The 23,099-nt window shown below is 33.4% G+C and overlaps 3 protein-coding genes across 4 annotated transcripts; 2 read left to right on the top strand and 1 right to left on the bottom strand.

The window, feature by feature from the left end:
* Nucleotides 1-2,798: 2,798 nt before the first annotated feature.
* On the top strand, nt 2,799-10,722 carry LOC18587060 (uncharacterized). Its single transcript, XM_018129497.2, has 7 exons — nt 2,799-3,246; nt 3,562-3,761; nt 5,373-6,017; nt 7,436-7,586; nt 9,122-9,301; nt 9,707-9,873; nt 10,124-10,722. Exons 1-7 carry the CDS (start codon nt 2,949-2,951, stop codon nt 10,229-10,231), a joined length of 1,749 nt encoding a protein of 582 aa, XP_017984986.2. The 5' UTR covers nt 2,799-2,948; the 3' UTR covers nt 10,232-10,722.
* A 1,057-nt stretch (nt 10,723-11,779) lies between these two features.
* Nucleotides 11,780-13,578, top strand: CYSB (cystatin B). Its single transcript, XM_007010712.3, has 3 exons — nt 11,780-12,353; nt 12,469-12,614; nt 13,241-13,578. The coding sequence occupies exons 1-3, from the start codon at nt 11,918-11,920 to the stop codon at nt 13,376-13,378; spliced, it is 720 nt and encodes a 239-aa protein (XP_007010774.1). The 5' UTR covers nt 11,780-11,917; the 3' UTR covers nt 13,379-13,578.
* A 1,110-nt stretch (nt 13,579-14,688) lies between these two features.
* On the bottom strand, nt 14,689-20,906 carry NF-YC11 (nuclear factor Y, subunit C11). 2 transcript variants are annotated; one of them, XM_007010709.3, is made up of 6 exons: nt 20,573-20,906; nt 17,645-17,717; nt 17,463-17,556; nt 16,136-16,258; nt 15,987-16,044; nt 14,689-15,597 (listed from the first exon to the last, which is right to left on the bottom strand). In XM_007010709.3, exons 1-6 carry the CDS (start codon nt 20,603-20,605, stop codon nt 15,085-15,087), a joined length of 894 nt encoding a protein of 297 aa, XP_007010771.3. In that variant the 5' UTR covers nt 20,606-20,906; the 3' UTR covers nt 14,689-15,084. The 2 variants fall into 2 exon arrangements, with proteins under 2 accessions (XP_007010771.3, XP_088658760.1); XM_088802634.1 differs by lacking the exon at nt 20,573-20,906 and adding an exon at nt 18,193-18,211.
* Nucleotides 20,907-23,099: the final 2,193 nt, after the last annotated feature.

The raw sequence follows: 23,099 nt of genomic DNA, 5'->3' as shown, positions 1-23,099 counted from the left end.
CAAACCTAAATAATCGAATTAGATACTCATAAATAAATACTCAATTAAAAAGTATCCATTACTATCTCTATAAAAACTTATTCAACTTTTTATTGATAAAGGTCGAGATAGATATTTTTTATAAGTAAAAAAGTTATATAATTAAAAAAATTGTACAATTGAGAAAAAAAAATTATAAAATTCACATCAGTAAAAAATTAAATAAATCATAGCTTGATAAGTAAGAATTTTTTTATCTTATAAATATATTTTTAAATTAAAAAGGTAAACTCGTGAGACGTGCATGTGTTTGAATAGGTCGTGCCACACCTTCCATGAGGATCTCTTTCTGACAAACAACTTTTCCTTAAGCCCCTTTTTCACGTCCTATCCCTAATACATTTAAAAGCCCTTTGCTCTTGGGATGAGGCAATTGTCAGGGTCCTTTCACCTTTTGAACTTGCAAGTTGCCACCAAATTCATTGTATGGGTTGGGTGTTTATAAACATTTGGTAAAGTTAGTTAAAATATTATTTTAAAAAATAATTTTCTATTTAATACATAATTCTTTCTAAATTCAAGATAAAAAATGCATTAAATATAACTTTTTTCGATAAATATTACCTCCATAGACACAAGTCAACATTTCCTTTTATTTTTTATAAAAATTTATTACCCAAACTTATTTGCTACACAACCTTAAGAAGTTCCATGATTTGAAGCATATCTTTACTTGTGGCCTTTATAAAAACCTGTGATTCACTAGTCAACAACTGTCACATGTGCATCATTGGGGCCATTAATTATTTCTTGAAAGAAATACTATATAGTAAATAACCATGAAAAACACATTAAAACCAAAAGGAAATTAACAAGTAAAATAAAAGGTAAAATTGATTAAAGATAAACTAGTTTAAGAAGGTGGGCAATATATTCTTAGATGGATCTAAATATCAATATGCAATCTCATTTTATGATCCAAAGCAAATAAGTTTAACATTAATGACATTCGATCAATTTTTGCTAACGTTTATTAGAAAGAATTTAAATCATAAATCATTCGTGTAGAGATTGAATCAATACATATTTAAAATTAATCACCCAACTAAATTGATTTGCGAGTAACCCTAAATCATTTTTTCTAACACTAGTGTAGACAAATCTAAAAGGAACACAAAAAGATACATAAATTAGGTCATCATTTTCAGTGCCATCTTTATCTACTTCAGGTTCTTTTTCTTATTCTCGTATGGGGACCTCTTTCTTTTGTCATCTTACTAAATAGCAAAGGGCCATGGGGACAGGAGCCTAGGAGGAATCCAAAATCAAACAAAAATTAGTAAAAGCTACAAGATATTGTTAGATCACAAAATGGTAAAACAAAGAAATTATTTTAAGATAAATACAAATGTCTTTTCTTAAAGTTTTATCCACCTTATTTATAATGTAAAAAAATTATGGATGTATAAACTTTTATTATTTAAATAAATATAACTCTTTAATAATTATAATTATTTAAATTTTTTTAATTTTTAATTATTATTATTGAAAATGTCCGGACGGATATCTCAACACGAGCAAAGGTATCCCAGTAGATGAGCTATGAAATGGGCTCTACGAGGAACATGTACGAACAAGACTTGTACATACAAGATTTCGACCCCCATTTCTAGTAATTAAATGCTGTTTTTGTTATTATTACATCAGTACAAAATTTGATAGCTGTCCATATCAAGGCCGCCTCCATAGTCAAGCCTGGTATGCAAGTGGATTGGAGAGAGGGACAGAAGCAGGCATGGCAAGCCTATAGACCACTACTTTCCTTGTTAAATTATTTGAAGTGTGGCAGCAGGAGGTATCTGGTGATGAGGATATTAAAGTTAGCAGTAGGTTAGGGATTGGGTCAATAAATGCCATAGCAGAATTCAACCTTGTTAGGGCGGTTCCATCACCTGCTTCGACCCGACAGCTTTATTAGCCATGGCTGAATATGGCTTGCCTTGTGCACGTTAGGCGGACGCTTGGGCCGTCTTTTTAGAATTTAAGCATATATAAAATAATAAAGGTGTACTTGTCAAACATTTAAGTATAAAAATCTTTAACAAAATATCTTTTTTTTCTTCTTCTATTTTTACACTTCACAATCAAATTTTATTTTAATTAGACATTTTTATATAATTAAAAATATAGGTGAAATAATATTCCTCCTGTCTTTTTTTTATTCATCTTTTCCTTATAGGATGTTTCTAGATGAAATCATTTAAAAAAAAATCAAAATAACAAAAAAAATACTTTCAACTCAAAAAAAATATTTATTATGTGAAATAAAATTTTTATTTATAAATTTAAAATTTATTTCATTTCTTATATTGATATTATCCCGATCCGAATATTACTTTGATTGAGGCTCATCTCTCATATTAATACTATTTCGATCTTAATATTGTCTTAGTTCAAACTTATTTTGATATTGATATTTCAATAAAAAATTTCACGTAAGTGAAAAGGTAATATAAATTAAAATATCGCTTATCATAAATTTAGATTTTCGATCTAAATAAAAATTTTATTAAATAAAAAAATTATTTATAAATAAAAATTTATTTTATATTTTACTAAAACGCAGAATAGGAGATCCGTGACACTTAACAATAACTAAATTTTCGTTTTTTTTTCAGAGAAACATATATTTCGTGCAAATGATGTTTACCTCCAAATATAGTTTGCTTTTAATGAGTAGAACCGAAAGGCTAGATGTTGTTGGATCCCACGTCTCCTCAAGTGGCACATGCTTTGCCATATTTTATCATCAATCAAACACGCTCCACCAAAGTCAAAAAACGACCAAAACCGAACCTCAAATTTTCACAGAAGCTGAAGCAGCAGGGCACCACATCCCATTCCCTTCCAAAATCCCATCAAAAGCCAAAGTTTTCTCCTAATGACAAAACAGTTGTAACCAAAAGAAAATGAAGTCATGTACCGCTACCACTACTGCTACTTCCAACCCTTTCCTTTCCTTCTTTGTGCGAGCATGGAATTCTGGCTCTTGTGATTATTCCCTGGACACTTCTCGTTTCCTTAGAGACTATGCTGTTTGGGAAATCAATGCTTTTCTTTGGATTTCTCTTATAACCATCACTTGTCTCCTTACTAACAAGCTTTTTCAGCTCTTCAAGTTATGGACTCAGGCTCGCAAAATTCCTGGCCCTCCTTGTCCTTCCTTTTATGGCCATTTCAATACTGTCTCCAAACAAAGTCTCACAGGTAAAAAACTACTACTTCTTCTTTTCTTTCAACTTTGCATAATTTTTTAATCCAAACTGATGAGTAATTGGATTTTTAGAATATGGGGTTTTCTTGGTTTGCCAAAATCATATTTATTTTTTCTCATCAGTAAAGCTTTTGCTTTTCTTTAATGATCAGTAATTGGATTTTAGACTCTGGGATTTTCTTTGTTTGTCAATTAGATTTTCGTAGCTGTTACTAGAACGAATTAAGAATTAAATTTTGGAATCTGGGTCCTTCTTGGATTGTCAAAATTTTTTTTTTTGAACTGCAAATTTTATTTTTCTTTTCCAGAGCTCTTGTCAGATTCTCATGGGGACTATGGATCAGTTGTGAAGTTATGGTTGGGCCCTACACAGCTTTTGGTTTCAATAAAAGAGCCAGAACTTATCAAAGAGATGCTGTTGAAGGCTAAGGATAAACTGCCGTTGACCGGAAAGGCTTTCCGTTTGGCCTTTGGACGATCCACCCTCTTTGCTTCTTCTTTTGATAAGGTACTTACGCTACAAGTTTATTTTGCTGTTATTGTTGTTTTTAAATTGCGGATAGAGTAGATTACTGGTCAGGAATGATCAGAGCTTATCCAAATCAATAGGACAGGTGTTTCTGTTCAAGGAACCATGTTTACAAACAATATTAGCTTTGCTTGGACTATTTTTGAATGCTGCTTTTGCTCTTGGTTTTTAACTGATTTCTTTTTGTTACCTCAAAGGTCAAAAAATCGCAAGCAAATGGTAGAAGGGAAAATCATATTCAATGAAAACTAAGAAATAACTAGATTGTGATGTGCATTCAAACATAATCGTTGTATATAAAAGTGAATCAGGCATTGTGTTAATAAAAAAAAAATTAAATTTTAATATTTAAACTGTCAAAAATATTATTTGCCTTTGTAAACAGATGCATGGAGAAAAGAGTAGTAAAGGCAACGATCAGAGAGAGCATTACTTATTCTTTCTGTTGTTAATGACTTATGGATGCATAATGAAGCCATTGTATGAACAAATCTGTGGATGCTAAAATTAGCATCTTCATCATCTTTAAGCATACAATATGACAAAACCAGTTGTCTTCTCGCCTATGGTTAAGTCAATGGAGGGATCAAAGTTGATTGGGACCTTAGAATCTGTTGCTTTACTTATGATGGTGATGAAGCACAGTTTTGGAATGGTAGAGATTTTTCTTTTAGGAGGGAAATAGCTATGGGATACAATTGTGATTTTGGTGGCTAACTGAAGGGAATAAGAAAAAACTTTTCAGGTAGATTAAGGAAGGAGCTATAGGAAAATAAAATGATAGTAGAATATGCTTTGAATGATGCCTATAGCACATTACTCTTGCATAGCAAGGATTCTGTGGTTCGAGCTCATTATTCTTGCAAATTAAGGATTGTGTGAGGAGAGAAAAAAACTTTCATTAGACATTCTATGATTGCAGAGGTCTATGGTTGATATCGTACCCCTTCTTAGTGTGCTATACAGGGCCTGTTTTTCTTTAAAACCTTCAAAGTATCAATTAACTATATATCTTGAGTACCCTGTTCTGTTTCAATAGCTTGCCTATGACTGTTGTCTTCATTAATTAATATTTCTGTAATTTAGTAGCTGCTCTTTAAGGGAGAGAGGGAGGGAGCAATCCTGTTCATATGGTTTCTCTTGTGCATTTTCCTGATTTACTTATACTGCCATTTAAGGTTTTCCTTTCTAATTGCTCCTAAACTTTTGTAATTAAGTGTCTGTTAAATCCTTTTTTTTTTAACAAAAATTAACTTTGGGATTAAATTGAAGTGATACAATCTCTCTAATTCTTTGCTTGCTGACGTTGAGGCTGGATAAAAGATTTTTTTAATACATGAGTAGGCATGTGCTGTTTGATGAAGCTTTGATAATCTGGTGTCTGCAACCACCATATGGATGATATGTTTTGTTTGATCTTCAAATTATTCCAACAAAAAGGTTATTTAAAAGAAATAACATATAAGAAAATGATCGTATATCTTCTCTCTTTTTTCATTTTTCCTTTGATAACATGATTGAACACCTCTCCCCTTTTTTTATTCCCCACCCCTCTAATTTAAGGATTCTTTTTCTTTGCATGATCTGAAGGTGGAAAAGAGAAGAGAGTCATTGGCATCTGAATTGAATGGAAGATTGATTGAGAGAGCAAATGTGATCCCTACCAAGGCTGTGGATTGTATCATGGAAAAATTACACCACATCATGGGCAAAGGAAGTATTGATTGTAAGATGGTTTCTCAGCATATGGCCTTCACTTTGCTTGGAGCTATGCTCTTTGGTGACACATTCTTGGCTTGGTCTAAGGCAACTATTTATGAGGAGCTCTTGATGAGGATTGCTAAGGATGCTTGCTTTTGGGCCTCATATAGTGTTACTCCCTTTTGGGAACGAGGATTTTGGAGGTATCAACGAATATGTACAAAGTTGAAATGCCTAACTCAAGATCTTGTTCAACAGTGCAGTAAAAATTACAAGCTATACCATGGCATGGATCCAGTCTCTGATAATGAAACTGCAAATGCTGGAATGGAGGCCACAGTTGGTTCAAAATCCTATTCTGGCATCTTTTTGCAAGATTTCTTTTCCCTGGAAGAGCTTAATTGCCATCTTAAGGCAAGAGAAGAACCTTGTGGCAATATTATGGGTATGATGTTTCATGGATGCTTAACAACAGCAGGTTTGATCAGCAATATGTTGGTGAGGCTTGTTACTCATCCAGAAACACAGCATAAGGTAGGCATCCTCTATTCCTTTTTCTTTATATTCCGCCTTATCTATTTACTTCTCTGCTCACAGAATTACACCATAAAAGAACTGATGTTAAAAGGTCTCAGACCTGTGGACAGAGCTAGTAGTTTGAATGACTCATTCTTGAATATTTTGCTAAGTATTTGTGAAACTCTGTGTTCTTCTATACAATTGGTGTCTGAAATAGACTTCATCATTACAAGGGTCATTGTTCTTTCTTTCTTTTCTGTTTCATGTTTGTTGCATGATGCCTTCCTTTTCAAGTAATTATCTTTACCATATAGGTTTCTGTAAAGTCACTGCACCGTTTACTGCATTAATGTTTTAATTAGTTCCTTAATTGTTGTTGTTATTGTAGTTGTCATGTTGTTTATATTACTTTAATTGATTATATCATGTGAAAGTACTTTAATTGATTTTATATTTCATGCTTCATCAATAGAAATGATTGACTTGCCAATATTATTGATTATTTATGAAAGTGCTGCTATTCGATTGTGAATACATTTGCTTTGTAGTCCTTAATGACCTCTGCGCTAGAATGTCTATCAGGATTGTCCTGTGTGCACAAGTTCTGTTTATAGAATGGGTCAGTTTTGCACAATTTTTTGTGGATAAAGATGTACTTGAAGATTTGGTTTGTAGTTATGGATGCAACATTTTTGGGGTTGGTTAGGTGTGGGTTTAAATTAATGCAAGTTTACCAGCTAGTTTGCTAACAAGGTAGATAGAGAGGAGAAAGGACAAAGGACAAAGGTGCTGTCAGATGTTAGGATTGGGTAGGAATATGGTATGGATTGTGGGGGATAAAGGTGGTAGTCTTTGGTTAGCATAGGAAAGTTATTTCTGGAATAGTGAATGAAGGAAAAATTTAAGTTGCATGACAAATGCAATATGTTACGGTTCTATTTAGACAGTATGCCCTGGCAGAATCGTTTTCTGGAGTATGGTATGAAGCAGGATAGAATTTTGTGTTAGAATTTTATGTCAATCTAGTGCTAGGTTATTTTTTGATAGAGGAGAAATCTCTTACTTGTTCAAGTTGCTTGTGTGTGCAATATTAAAGTTCTCTTAAGATAGCATACTCTGTGACTCTTAAGATATCATTTTTTGGGTTCCAGTGCAAATAGTAGTTTTAGTAAATTCAACTTTTCTGGAGCAAAGTTGTTGTGCACTAAGAGTCCTAATTGGGTTAGGATTAGGTTTTAGGATTTTTAATCCCTAAGATACCTAACAGATTTGTGCTGAACTGATCACTCGTATGTTTCTTTTCCTTACTATTTATTAGTTGAAAAGAAAAGTCAACTAACATAATTTTTTTCTGATTTGTTTATGGACTAAATTTTGAAGTTGAAGGCCACAGATTGCAACTGATTTGTGTCTTTGAAATTGAACTTCTGCAGATTTACTCAGAGATAATTATGGCACAGAAAGGTTCAGGGGAGATAGATCAACCTAATGTAGAGAAGATGCCTTTATTGTTGGCAACTGTCTATGAATCTGCTCGTCTTATGCCAGCTGGGCCTTTGCTACAGAGATGTTCTCTAAAACATGGTATGCATTGCTTTTTTGGAGGTTAAAATTAGCAATCATTTAGATATACTTTTTCTAATCTTCCTTGATCAGTATTTGAAAATTACCTTGGAGATGGGTATGGAACTTGCAATAAGTATTTTCAATACCTAACTATTCTGGATTTTACATCAAAACCTCAAATTTATATACATATTTGTAGTGTTCAGTGTCTGGAATCCATGTTAATTTTGTGACATTTTTTTAGCATCTGAATTGCTTGTTAGTTATGAAAGATATTTCAAGCTATATATAGTGCTTGTACTATAATACATCTTTCATCAGACTTTTTAAGCGTCATGAGGTCTTTATTTTCAATAATCATTCAGCCATTATTTGGCATTTTTCTGTCCATTCTTCTTCTACTACTGCTGTATCATCTTAGATGGTATAGTGAATTAGCTTTCCCAGGATTTAAGGTTTCAATACTTGTAATCCTCCTGCATCAATTTTGTTTTAAACAATCTACTAGAATTATGTTTATGTGGTTTTACTTTAAAAATTGTCATTTATTTTTAAGTGTTTTTATCTGTGTGGACTCAAGTGATCACAAAATTTTGTTCTTTTCTTTTCCTACCGTAAACAGAGGATCTTGTTGGAAAATAATTGCTCAGAATCTGTAAAATATAAGCTGTATCATGCAAGTTGTCATTCTTAAATTCGGGAAGGGATTACTGCTTTAGCCTGTATCTTTGAAATTTGGGGATATGAATGTGCATTGTGGTTTTATGTTTTTATAAATATGGAAGCAAGTTATTTTGTTATATTGGTTATTAAAGTTTTTTACAGCTCTTACTAATCACCTTTCTAGTATCAGGTGTAATCGAGTCAAGTTGACATAGTAAAATGCTCAAGCTTGACTTGATTACAGGGCTTGAGGCGTGAAGCTTGGCTTGAGCTCAACCAAGCTTCAGTTTCAAGTTTGAGCTCAATTAGGAAAAGTGATCAAGGTATTTGAACTCTATTAGATTGGGCTTGACTATTATCAAGCTTATATCAAGCTCGAGTTTTACGTCTTTTTTGGTGTATATAAATGCATCTAATGCATAAAACACATTTAAAGAGAAAAAAAAGAGTCAAAAGTTTGAGTAGGCATGTGAGCTACTCAAGTCATTTATTGATAAACTTGAACTTGGCTTGCTTGACAACTTGAGCTATTCAACCCTGAGCTTGACTTGACAGCAAAAAGCCCAAGTAGCTCATCAATAAGTTTGACACGCATACACTCCTATTTTCTATTGTTTCTTATTTAGATTTTACATGGCCTACTTGACCTAGTTTATATTTTTAAAAATGGCATGTGGCATTTGACTTTCTTTTTATAAAATTGAAAGTGTTTATATATCTTATATCGAATTGAATTATGCTTTTGAGGCTTTGAGCCTGAGTTCTATATAAGTTTTTGTTGCATGATTTGGATACTGTGCTTTTGATACTGGTTGTGATTGTAATTACTAATTATGATACTGCTTTTATGTTTACTGATACTAAATTTTCCCTCTCTTTATGTTTTGAAGATTTGAGGCTCAAGTCTGGAGTAATTATACCGGCTGGAGCAATACTTGTTGTACCTGTACAGTTGGTGCAGATGGATGATTCTAGTTGGGGTAATGATGCTGCTAAATTTAATCCATATCGTTTTCTGTCAACTACTGAAAAGACATCCGGTTCACTGAACAAGGATATATCCGTTGCAGGTTCTACTCTCTACCTTTCCAACTCTCTATTAATTCAGAGTTGTGCTACTTTTTACTTACCAATTCAGCACTAAGCTATGTGACATTGTCATTTTTATTTTTCTGCGTCATGCACTTAGCGTTTTGTGCTATGCACTTTAGCATATTAATACGCCTTTTGCACAATTGCAAGTGACTTCTTGTTGTCCATGTAGCTTAGTTGAGTTGATTGTACCTCTTGCCAATGGATACTCTATGCGTCACGATCATGTGGGTGTTTTGCTTCTGGATGTGGGTTTTAACCTTCTTTGGATATAGTGTGCATTCAGTTGTGTCTCACCATTCAGTCCATAGAGTACTGAGCTGGGAAATGTATGATGATTATGATGTCATATTAGTCTCTTCTAATTGTTTTCTTTGGCTCAGGACCTGTTGAACTATTGGACCAAGGACAGAGTTCATTTGTTTTGAATGATCCAAATAAGAATCCAGCTTTTCTTCCCTTCGGTTCTGGTACACGTGCCTGCGTTTGCCAGAAGTTTGTCATTCAAGGAATTGCAAGATTGTTTGCATCCTTGCTTGAACGATATGAGGTTTGTCCTATGAATAACTTCTTGGTAATTTGTAGAGCTTCTTTCAACTTCTGCTACAATCAATCTTCTTCTGAAGTTATCATCAGATAGGAAAAGGTCATTATTTGCCAATGCTAGATAATAGAGGCGTAGATTTAATGTTTGTGGGAATAGCAGAGAGAGCTTTGATTATGTTTTCTTTCCATGAAGTTCTGTTTTTTGCTGTGCCGAATGTTGAGATTTGATTGTATTGTTTGAATCAACATAACAGGTGAGGCTTCAGCCAGGATCAAAGACAAACTCAAAACCAATGACAAATGACACTATTTTTCAAAATTTTCCAAGTCCAGAAATAGCGTTTGCGATAAGGAATAACTGAAAGTCTGAAGAAAGATACACGATGTCATCCTAATGTTGCTAGTATTTTGATTATGTTTTCATTGCCCAGCTTTTTGATGGAGAAGACATCTCGTCCTGTTTTTCCTCCGGAATTGTTGGAGAAGCCCTTTTTACTGCTCTATCTGTGGATGGAAGGATGATGTTACATGAGCATATTTCATAAACTCATGTTTTTTTTTTCTCATCCCTGGCTTGTAAGTAGCTCAAAGTGCTGTATTTGATGCCAAGCTTTTTAGTATTTGTTTTTGAAGCACTCTGAGCCTGTGTTTGCAGTGGAACTTGTATTCATGTCTTCCCCATCTTTGGACTGCTGGGTCTTTAACTGCTGATCATTGTCCTCCATAAAACTATTTTCTTTTTCTCTTTTTCCTCCTTTAAAGGAGTCTGTGTTGTATTATGTTTACTCAATGAATATTGTATAAGAATTCAAAACTTGTTAGTATGATATAAAATTATACTCTGTAACTATGATGTTTCTCTTGCATATAGGGGTGAGTAAAATCAATTCAGATCAATTATCCATCAAATCAAATGCAATTTGGGTAAAATGATTCGGTCTAATAGATTTATTGGATCAATTGGTTTAAAATATTTAGTCTAATTGGTTTAAAATATTTAGTCTAATTGGTTTTTTGGTTGGTTCTCGGTTTAAAATTTTTGGATCAATCAACTCAAAAAATCAAACTAATTTTTTATATATTTATATATATAGTAATATATATAATATTTTTTTATATATTAAGAAGAATTGATCGTAAATTTAATTAATAATATATTTAAAATATATTATGATATTATAGGTACGTATACAAATCATAATCATAATAATTTAATTTTAGTTATATATATATTTTTATTTATAAATCTGTATTAATATGAAATTATAAATTATATATTTTAAATGATATAAGTTATATGTTAATATTATAATATATGATAGTGTATATCTTGCATATTAATATGTTATAATTATTACACTTTAGTAATGTTTCGTAACATAAAATATTATAAATATATATAAATGTATAATTATATTATATATACATATATTTAATTTATACATAAGTATTATTATAAATTATAATAAATTTTATTTATATGATTATATTTAATAATTTTATTAGTTATCACTTTAAATTTTATAATATATTATTTATAATTAATTATTATTTATACAAACTTTGATATAAAACGTTATAATATATAAGTTATGTCATTAATTATATATATATATATATAGGTTTATGTATATTTTATGTTTGTCTGTTAATGTGGTTTATAGGTTTGAAATGTACTATCCATTTCAAATATAATATATAATTATGATTAAAACTTAAAAAAAATAAAAATATTTAACCTTAAAATTTGATATCCAACCGATCAAACCGACCGGGTGCATTCTTTTTCAACTCCAAACTCTCACGTCTATGCACAAAAATTCCATGGCAATGTGATGTATGGGTGGGCCACATTAAGCAATTTGCTTGCATATTAAGCGAAGGTATTTTATTCAGCTGACACGTGCTACTCACGTGTCAAAGGCTTGTGCTTCATTCTTCCCCCATCCTCTAAGCAAAAGCGGAAAGGCCAGGACTCTGATCATTTGGTCCAAATGACTACACAAATTGTTTCAGATTTAGCCGAATCGATTCCTACATAAACCCAAATGCGAAAACCCAATTGCCTACTCTTCTCCTTCTTCTCCGTAGCAATCCAATTTCTCTTCTTTGACAAGTTTTCTGCTGAATCAATCCTCTGCTCTGAACCAATGGCCACCACTTTGGGCGGAGTCCACCCTTCCCATGGTTCCCAGAACAGCGCCGAGCTCGAAAACCTCGCTCGCTTCGCCGTCGATGAGCACAACAAGAAAGAGAACGCGATGGTGGAGTTTGTGAGGGTGGTGAAGGCAACCGAGCAAGTGGTGGCTGGGACACTCCATCATTTGACGGTGGAAGCTATTGATGCCGGCAAGAAGAAGCTTTATGAGGCCAAAGTGTGGGTCAAGCCTTGGATGAATTTTAAGGAATTGCAGGAGTTTAAGCATGCTGGTGATGCTGATGTTTCCCCATCTTTTACTGCTTCTGATCTCGGTGTCAAGAAAGGTGGTTCATTCATACTGATCTAACAATTTTGTGAGAGAATGAAGGGGTTTTTGGTTTTTTTTTTGTATATTTTGTTTCATATCAAACTTATGTCAATGTTTTGCTGTTAAATCAGACGTGCATGGCCCTGGATTGCAAGCCTTGCCGACACATGATCCTGTAGTTCAAGATGCTGCGAATCATGCTGTCAAGACCATCCAGCAGAGATCCAATTCCCTGGTGCCTTATGAACTTAAAGAAATAGTTCATGCCAAGGCTGAGGTAAGCAGTATAAAGCTTCTCCTATTTTCTCACATCTTTTCCATGTTCAAATGTTTTGTTATAATTGTTAAGTGAGTACATGTGTGCCTTGTTTGTATTGAACTGCATCCTGTTTAATGTGGTGTCTGAGTATCTTATGGAACTAAGATCACTCCGTTCTCTATACTATTCATCACTGGGAAATGGGTTTGACAGGCATTGTTTAGACTGCTCATCTCTACTTAATTTATCCCTTCTTTTATGTATTTGTATGCTTATTACTCGGATGTTTAATTGAAAATGTGTCATACCATGTTGTATAACCATCTCCATCTTATCTTCATTCTCGATGCTTTTACTTTCTGCAAGGTTTGTTAAGAATAGCCTTCAGTTTGTCACTTCATTCTCCATCTCCTCAACTCCAGCTTCTGTTTGTCTCCTTTTTGTACAGCAAAACTTTAGATTCTGCCTTGAAAGTTTTATTCACCTATCAAGGTGTTTAAGATTTCATTGGACTAGGAACTGAATTCATCTTGACGTATGGTTCAAGAACAATTTGAATCGCTATGCTTGCAGCAAGATGGGATTAGTAAAAGCAAAAATGATCTCTTTTTCATTTGAGTTGCAATTGTTTGAACTTGCAACAGGTGCTAGAAGACTTTGCCAAACTCGACATGCTTCTCAAGGTCAAGAGAGGAGACAAGGAAGAGAAGTTCAAGGTGGAGGTACACCATAAGAGTGAAGGGACTTTCCATCTGAATCGCATGGAGCCAGATCACTCTTGAAGCTAATGTTGCTGTATATTGTTAGAGGTTGAACCTAATATTATCCTATATTATGAAAAAATGGTTGGAACCTTGCATCATGTACTGATCTTACTGCTGCTGCTGGAAAACCTGTCTTTACAAGAATGTTATGTCTCCCGTCTATGTGTTAACCTCCTGAAGTGCTGTGCTTTTGTCAATGCAATATTGCTTTACAAATAGCTTCTCTTTGCAATTTAATAGTGCCATGGATTATGTTTATTCATCAAATATAAGTTAAGAGGCCTTTGAAACTCCCCAAAGATATGATTTGCATGAAATTGCAAATCAAGGTGCTGATATAAAGGGAATTTTCAGCAGAGTTAAAGAGGGCATGTTGAGCTGAGGAGAAAGGGAGTCCTTGTTTTAGCCCAAGGGCCATGAACTTTTGCACGGATGGTGCTGTAATGGAGGACATGTCATATCACCTCATATATCAATATATAAGTTAGTGATGCGTTTAAGGTTCTGATATCTCCTTATCAATTTAAGGTTACGGTCAAGGCTTTGGCTTTTAAAATTGATAAGCAGCTTGCAAACTAGTGTTGCTCTTTATTTTTGGAATTTATTTCTGCTTTTAAATCGAACATTTATATTATCCCCTTTGAGGACAAAGAACCCCGTATGGTTAGAACAAGGAATTTCAACTTTGCAAACGCAGCAGAAACTTGAAACATCTACACAGGCTATCTGCAACTACTGGGTATGAAAGTAATAAAAATGGAGTCCTTCCCACAGCCAGCAGGGAACTGTTAACGATGCGAAGGGCATTTCAGCCACTTATCAATCTTAAGCCATTTCAGGGCAACCACAAACATTGTAGGCCACCAAAACCAGTCAAAGAAAGCCATCTTCCCTCTTAATCCAAGCTGCTAAACCATGAAGAGTTCTAAACAGCACTGTACTTTGTACTTATATGTGCATATGTACTTTGTACTTATAAATGCATATGCGATTTGATAGTAAGTAGTGCCATAAAACCTGACCATACAAGGGCAAGAATCATGTTCAAGGAGCATGGTTGTGACGATTGACACGCATAAAAGAAGACTGCAATGCATCCACACTTTTAATACATACCCAGACGACACAATGATTACCAGTTTCAGTTCCTGACACAAGGGAGGAAATTCTTCCTTTCTGCAATATGGCTGGCAACCGTTAATCTTCCCATTGCTTAACTTGGCAAGTGCGAATGACAGCTCAAGTTCAAAGAACTGTCTAAGAAAGCGGACAATACTAACACAGTAACTGAAGTTAAAGCAATTAAAGAAATGATCAATACTGCTAAATTTGACAATCATGAACTAAAGTTGATACGCTAATCAAAACAAAAAGAGCAAAAGATCATAGTTAACACAGATTTTCTAAGGGCAATTCTGTTACACTATGGACGCAATATTTTCTCATTGAGTAACAAGCACATCCCAAACTAGTGTCTTGTCATTGTGAGAAGCTACCTTTTTATGTTAGCAAATGGTATAACAGAAAGTGAACAATGGCAAGGATAAACTCTGAGAGAGAGAGAGAGAGAGAAATGCATTTGAGCCCTTAAGACCTACATAGGATGTACTTCCATTCTCCAATAAGGTCATCTTGACTATTTTGCCATTTCTCAACTTTTGTACTGAGGTGCTAATCTGATCTCAACCACTTAACTTTTTCTAGATGTCCAGCTCCATAACTACTTACCCTTCCTCATCATAATCTTCTTCATCCTCATCTAACCTTCTGCCAAGCTGAGCAAGTTGAAGAGGATCAATGGCCATCTTGTCCATTTCTGAAAGAGACCAGCCTGGGTATTCTTCATGTTTAGTTTCTGTTGTAGGCTCTGCTGATGAAGGCTGAGCTGCTGCCGCTGCTGTTGCTGTTGCTGTTGTTGCCGCAGCAGCAGAGGCACCTGCTGAGGCCTTCGTATCCACATTCTCATCTACCTCAGCATTCAAATCAAAATTCCGTACAGCTTGATTGGCATCTTCACCAATTGTGTTCTCTTTCATCAGTTCCTTTGACTCAGAGCCATCATCTATCACCATTCCAGGGGTTGAAAGACTTTTGTTGCTGTGCTGAAGAGGTTGGCAGGGTTCTGGTTCTAATTCACGATGAGAATCTCTTTCCACATTTCGAGCTCCCCTTCCACGGCCCCTTCCTCGTCCCCGGCCTCTCCCTCTGCCACTTGTCCCCGCATGACCCACATCATGCTGCATAGAATACATGTAAGAGAAGCCTGTTACTCTAAGTACAGAAATTCACACACGCATAATTAACATGCTCCTAGTTATGTCCACATTTGAGTGACAAATGACTGATTCAATTTTGACTTTTGAATACATGTTCGAGGCCTGTCATTTTAAAATTTACATACATCTCAAATAACATGCATTGCAGAGAACCAACCCAGAAGTCCTTATATGCAAAAGCATCTAGCATAATGCACTGAAGTTCACCAATTATTTTTTAAACTGCATACCCTTTGTGTCACTGAAGAAAAACAATTAGCATCATTTATTTAAAGTTGCACACAAGCTCATCCTATGTTCCATAATCTTGTACATATATGTATATATATATACTGTGGAAGCCATCTTACCATTCTGCTCCTCTTTGACTCTTCATCACTGTCATTCCCTTCATCTCCAGCAGCTTTTCTGGCAGAATGGTATGGAAAAGTATCACCAAATAAGTAAATCTTATGAATTAAGAAGTGAGAAACAAGAAATATGGCAGGCTTTCTCTAACCTTCTTTTGGAAATAGTTCGATCGTCAGCACCAGCATCAGAATGGCCATGACCATAGTCAGGAACCCGGCTGACAATATCCCTTAGAAAGTCAAATACATTATAGCTCTGTACACAATGCTTTCTGCAGTTTAGTTGGACACTTTAGTTAGACCAGTGCACCTCACATAGTAAAATACATATTTCGAAGGGAAAGCAAAGAGCAAGATGGGAAGCAACATGATATGATACCATGCTGATCAGAAAACTTGTTAAATGAAAATTTTAGCATGATCTAGAACAAGAAAAAAAAAAAGATTTTTTCCCCTAGAATTATTACTGCAAAAATCTTCATAGTGGATACGTATCACATACTTTTGTGACCCCAAAGGATGGAATTCTGGACTGGGCAACATAAAATAAAAATCTTTTAGTAACCAAATTTGAGAGAAAAGATAATATCTCTTAATAAATTCTGTACAGTACTTTCAATCACTGAAATCAAAGAAGAGAGCATTTTAAGAAGCTATCTATGCCTCCACTAACTCCTAAACCTCCCAAAAGCTCTTGTATGAGTACATGAATGGATGCTGTTGATCACGCTGGAACCTTACTATTCTCATCTTGTGTTTACTTTATATTAGTTTGCACTGATACTGATGTTTGGGGTTTTCCATGTGTTTCTTCTTTTACTTCTTTTTTCATATGATATTGCAGTAATTCTCCTCTTATTCATAAATTACGACTTTTAGAGGGAAAAAACAAACAAACAAATAAAAATGAACAAAAGTTCTTGGTCTACTAAAGCACTTCTATATCAACAGAAAGGAAAAAGAAAGAAAAAAAGCACTTCAGCCAATGTAGTTACCAAGTGGTTATTTGCCTGTAAACTAAATTAAAACAGGAAGTTTTTAGTAAAATCATCTTACAAGTTGTAAAGTAAAAGTTATGTAAACAAAGTAGTGATTACGAACCAACAGTAGGGTTTTTATAGGATTTAATCTTAGATAATGTTCGGAAATTGCCATTTTTCGAAAATGAGGGTTTAATGCAAATAACTACTTAAACTTTTTACTTTCATGCAGGCTTTGGAAGTTTAGGCATTGAATCTACTTTCTCTCTGCCTATTCCCTCCACTTTGTCTTGCTCTCTTTTTTCCCTATCACACTCTCTTCTTTTTTTCTCCCTACCCTGTTTTTCTCCCAGACCACATAATCAAGAAACTGAAACTAATTGTCAAAAAGAAATATTATGTATACAAAATTATAAATTTTCAGAAGGAACATCAAGTCCTCAAGTAGACAACATACATTGCAAGCCACAAAGAATAACATTAATTCTTCACTTACAGATGCAATGAGCTCATCGTCTTTGCTCCTCTCTGAAGGGTAATCTCATACGTACGATCACAAAGGTCTTGCAGAAACAATTCCAATGCTTTAGCTGTGTGGTAGAAAAAAGAAGCATGAGCAAGTAATATACATGCATGGATGACTTTTTTAGCAAAATCATGACAGTTACATCCACTCACAAACTAAAACAGGCACTGCTAAAGCAATCTTCCCAACATCTTCATCAGCTTGCATAATCTTTTTAATACGAGCCTGAAAAACAAATATGTTTCAAAGATTCATCACTAATCACAGGTGAAACAAACATCTGTAAAAATTAGAATAACAAAAACTTAAGTAAGGGAATATCATAACAAGAAAATGGCTCACAAGCCAGGGATGAAAATGCAGCCCATCCTTACTCCGTACAGCATATGAAAAACATCAGAAAATAATTTCCTTTATTTACCAAACTTCTTTAACATTCTTTTATATGCATAATCTTTTGGAACTAAAACTTCTTGAAAGATGCAACAATATGTTCAGTGTGTATCCATAAAACTGTATATTATAATTATAAGCAATCAACATTATCCATTAATATCAGGAGTCCTAATATAAAACAGCAGTCAATCAGCAGCCTAAGATACTGGCAAAAAAAAAATCAGCAACCAAATATCAGTAAGAAACCGGACAAGGTTTGTTAAACACTGAAAAGGGAATATCAAGACAAAAGAATCAATGGCACCTCACGATCCTTACTGTCACTCTGTTAAGTGAGAATATCAATGCACAGGTCCTTGTAAGTTGCTATGTAATACCATTGATGTAATGCAAGTAGCCCACTAATGACAATCTCAATGGAGAGACCAGTAGATAGAGCATTGCTAAGGGTTTCCACTCCACACTGGAACAGGATGATCAACACTCACCTAAAGTGCTAGACGTTAGTAAGCAAGACATTCTGCAGCCTACCAACTATCACTTAACATTATAGCTCATAGTATTGCTAAGTGAGGTGATTATTATAGAACTTGAAGAAAAAAAATGATTCCAAAAGCTTTTCTGATCAAGAGATCGTCTGCAATTCTTTTAATAAAGGCAATTTCAATAGCTGCATTAGAGAAACTCTTCATGCAAAATTGAGCTTGGTAGACAACATGGATTATGATATCATGGCAAAGTCAATGTTTTAGTTATTTCCTTCTCTTTCCATAAATTATATTCTTTTATGGTGAATATTAGTGAAGGCTTTAACATGATCGTTCATTCCCCAGTAGAAAGCAACACAAGGTACTCGATGAAATCAGCCATAGAAGGTGCCCAAAGATTACTACTGAATTGCAAAAGTCTGATTCCACTTAAATATGCTTTAGGCTAAAAGAGAATTTACTAACACAGGAATGAAAGGAGATAGTCTGGTTCCACTTAAATATGCTTTAGGCTAAATGAGGATTCACTAACACAAGAATGAAAGGAGAAACAAGTACATCTAGGGATGGAGTTAGCAAATAAAGAGAGCCACACCATTCCAAAGTGCCCAGATTCTTCCATTAACATTAGCAATCATCCAATGTTTGAAAGTTGAAACCAGACATGAATATGATAGATTGACACAAGGATTAGTTATGGATTCAAAACAAGCAGTTGATTGTGATGATAATCAAATCACAAGTCCTGACCAAAAACTGAAAAATTCAAATCCCAAATTCCACCTATTGTAGTGTCAGCCTACTGGTGCTATACATCAGGAATCCAACAACTCTTCTGTTCCAGCTTCCAATAAAATGAGACAAAGGAGAACAAACAAATCCTAACTGACTATTGACATTTCAACATGAGTGCTTAGACAGTTGAAGTCAAAACTGGACCATACTCAGAAAACCACATAACTCACAATCTCAAACTTCCTTTGAAGAATATTTTCATTTTTAAAGAGAACCAAAACATTCTAACCTAAGAAATCAGCATTAAGAATGAAGACAGATGACAGCATTTTTAGTTTGCAGAGAAACAAAGACCACTGACACCTTATTTCATGAATAGAAAAGAGGATTCAAGTCCACAAAAGCTACAGATGAAAAGCAATGACATCCCAAAACCCAGGAAACAAACAAAGATTAGAATCAACAATTTATGATCTTCTTCCAATTCATATAAGAGTAATTAACCTATAAGTCTAAAAGTCAAACATAACACTGATTAGGACTTGCATGAAAGAGATAAAAAACAGCAGAAGAAGAAATACCAAATTAGCCTCTGTTTTTCTCATTCCTAACAATAGAGAAAGAATACCTGATCCCAATTACACAGTATAACCGTCTCACATATTCCCAACCGAATATCCATAATACCAATCAGCCAAATTTTGGTGCCAAATCACCTAATTTGTTTGAAACCAACAAAAGCCTAGAATGGTATAATTCATGGTTCCAATCATATTTGCAAAACATAACCCCCATAGCTCCATAAAAATCATGTTGCAAAAAATCCCCTTAGCCTCTGTTTTTCTCATTCCTAACTTTAGAGAAAGAAAATCCAATCCCAATTACATAAACAAAATACAACCAACTGACATGTTCCCAACCTAATTGGCATAATTCCAATTAAATGAACTTTGGTACCAAATCACCTAATAACGAGTCAAAACATATTAGCAAAATAACACCAATAGCTCCAAAAACAAAAACGACCAATTTTGAAGAACCATTCGAAAACATTAGTAAATCATAAAGCAAACTACCTAGGGTTCCCATAAACAGCAAAAAAGGAATGTTCCCTAAAAAGACTATGAATGACACGAATCCGACCACAGACTCCATGAAAATTCCATACAATTGTCGGCTGAAAATTTTAACAACCCTAGATATTGAAAACAACATCAACTAATATATAGCAAACTAATGATAACCCAGATCACAAAATTTTCCTACAAAATGAAATCGCATAAACAACAAAAAAATGAACAAAAATAAAAAACTAAACAAGACACAGATTTCATTTTTAACCGAAACAATAAAAAATCAAATACCCAAAACAAATTAACATCGGATAAAACAAAGAAATTAAATGAATTCATCAGAAACCAAAAGGAAAAATAGAAAAGATGAAAACGAAAGGAAGCTTACAGCGGGAAAACGAGTATCGAGCTTCTTCCTCATGGTTTTGGTTGTCAGATTTGGATCATTAAATTATTAAAATATAAAAAATAAAAAGCTAAACGAAAAAAGACAATCGATGTTAATTTTTTTCTTAAAAAAAAATTCTTCAGGAAATCATTGTCTCAACAATCATCTGTCATACGAAAAAAAAAAATTTAACCAAAAAAACCCATTTCAGATCCGATGTCTGCCTTTTTCTCTAGCTCATAAAACCAAACAAACACAACCCAAAGTCTTTGTTTCCAAACCGAATATCCGTCCGTACAAGTTTGACAAATAGAAAAAAAAAGGAAAAAAAAAAGAAAAAAAAATTCTAAGTCAAGTAGATAATGGTTGATGAAGTGACTGGCTCATCTGTTTAAGGTTTGAACAGTCCAATATATGATGACCACGTTTTCAAAAGTATTAGTAAGTTTACACGTGTAATGATGTGATTGAGCAGTGTTCACAGTTTCATAACTGACCACAACGTGTTTTTGATATAGGTGTTTTCCTCTCCTTTACAACTCTTATCAGAGGAAAACATATTATTCATGGCACCATATGGACCATATCCAAAAAGAGGGAAAAGGGACCAACAGAAGCTTAATTTCTGTTCTCTAAATTTGAATTGTCTCTTTCTCTCTTGCATTGCCTACAACCCTAACTTCTAGTGTTCCATGCTTATAAAATTACACACATCAATATTTGATAAAATAATTTAATAAATATGTATTTATGTATATAAAAGTTGATTTAGTTACTTTGACATATATATATATATATATATATATATATATATATATTCTTACATGACCATGAGTTTTTAGACGAATTTGGGTAGTAAACGGGTAATGGGTAAGGTATTAAAGGTTCAAGTTCGAATAGGAAATCTCAAAAAATTATTGAATAGTTGTAAGGTTCGGGTATCATACTTTTTTAATCGGATTCAGATTAGAGTATCTTAAAATTATCAAGTATCTTATTCGTTGACAATCCTAATTAGATCAAGCAAGTTTGGACATATTTTATAACTTGGTATTTTGGCTTGAAAATATTGTTATAGTAATAAATTTAATTTAATTTAATATAAAAATTATTTAACATTTTTAATAATAAAAATATTATGTAATAGTGATTGGATGCTAGAGCCAGCTTAGCATTTAAAAGGGTAAGTCTAGTGAGACTCAATCAAACCATTAGATACCTTTACTTTTGTTATGAATATTTTTGTGAATATTCATTTATATTATTTATATCTAGATTTGGATATAAATTAAATTGGATGAATATTAGGATTTAATCTATCTAATCTTTTAGTATTATCTTCATCTTGTAAATTATATCTAGATAAGGGGTTATTAGCCTATAAATAGACCCCTTCACTTCATTTGTAAAGACAAACTTGAATAAGATCTTCTTACTCTCTCTAAATACTTTCTTGTCTCTAAATACTTTTTCTAAATACTTTCTCTTATATTACTCTTATAGTTGTTATTTTAAGATATATTTCATAACACGTTATCAGTACGATCTTTTTTGATCTCTCAAGTTTTGAAATCATTTTGTTTTCATCATCTTCAAGCTTCAAAAGGATTTCAATGATTCGGTTTTGATTTATAGTTTTAGCAAATTAGGTCAGTGTTGCTATTATTTTGTGTTCATCATCTCCAAGCTTTAAAAGGATTTCAATGGTTGGTCTTTAATTTTTTGTTGTAACAAATCAAGTAAGTGACTTGATATCCCATTAATATTTTCATTCTCTAAAATTCAACCTTAATATGAATTTTGATATCATATAGTATATATTATATTTCATCCATTGATTGGAAAGTGAATTTACTATTATATAGCTATTAATGAAAAATTATAATGTCCATTCCCTAAAGTGAATGCGACAAACGAGTTACTAATAAAAAAAATTATAAATTTGTCCATTCCTTAAAGTAAATGCGACATCATTTAATAATTATGGTCATAGTCATGAATCTATCTATTCCCTAAAGTGAATGCCACATCATTTAATAATTACGATCATGGATATGAAAGAGGTCGTTATAATAAGTTACACTATTACTATTTTAATTCTAAGAATAATTTTACCACAAGAAGTGGATGGATAATTTTACTATTAGAATTTAAGAATAATTTTACCATCATAAATGGATGGATAATTTTAGCATCAAAATCTAAGGATAATTTTGCCACCAGAAATGGATGGATAATTTTACCACCAGAAATGGATGAATGTCGTAACCCACTAACTCACCAAAAACGAATAACCGATCAAAAAAAGTGGATGAATACTTTCAACACATTAGAAGTGAATGAATAATGAAAAGACAAAAAGGGAAAGAATAAAAGGAATATAAAAAACATATTGTCGTTAATGTGGCATGAAAGACCATTGGTTATGTATCTATTATACGTCTTGAATTATATCAAGCATCACTGAAAACTAAAACATCTTGTGATGATTTTAACCATGGTCAAGTTTTTTGTCCATTCTGAAAGA

The sequence above is a fragment of the Theobroma cacao genome, chromosome 10, assembly GCF_053813885.1.
Source record: "Theobroma cacao isolate CCN51 chromosome 10, ASM5381388v1, whole genome shotgun sequence".
Classification (NCBI taxonomy): domain Eukaryota; kingdom Viridiplantae; phylum Streptophyta; class Magnoliopsida; order Malvales; family Malvaceae; genus Theobroma; species Theobroma cacao.
The sequence above is the reverse complement of the archived record's forward strand: the minus strand, read 5'-3'. Positions and strand labels throughout refer to the sequence as shown.

Coding starts and splice junctions, on each gene's coding strand:
- NF-YC11 (XM_007010709.3), bottom strand. CDS start 20,605: ATGAGGAAGAAGCTCGATACTCGTTTTCCCGCT. Junction 17,718..20,572: donor TCGATACTCGTTTTCCCGCT/GTAAGCTTCCTT, acceptor TTTGTTTTTCAG/GCTCGTATTAAAAAGATTAT. Junction 17,557..17,644: donor AGCAGTGCCTGTTTTAGTTT/GTGAGTGGATGT, acceptor TCTACCACACAG/CTAAAGCATTGGAATTGTTT.
- LOC18587060 (XM_018129497.2), top strand. CDS start 2,949: ATGAAGTCATGTACCGCTACCACTACTGCTACTTCCAACCCTTTCCTT. Junction 7,587..9,121: donor GAGATGTTCTCTAAAACATG/GTATGCATTGCT, acceptor TATGTTTTGAAG/ATTTGAGGCTCAAGTCTGGA. Junction 9,302..9,706: donor CAAGGATATATCCGTTGCAG/GTTCTACTCTCT, acceptor TCTTTGGCTCAG/GACCTGTTGAACTATTGGAC.
- CYSB (XM_007010712.3), top strand. CDS start 11,918: ATGCGAAAACCCAATTGCCTACTCTTCTCCTTCTTCTCCGTAGCAATC. Junction 12,354..12,468: donor TGATCTCGGTGTCAAGAAAG/GTGGTTCATTCA, acceptor CTGTTAAATCAG/ACGTGCATGGCCCTGGATTG. Junction 12,615..13,240: donor TAGTTCATGCCAAGGCTGAG/GTAAGCAGTATA, acceptor AACTTGCAACAG/GTGCTAGAAGACTTTGCCAA.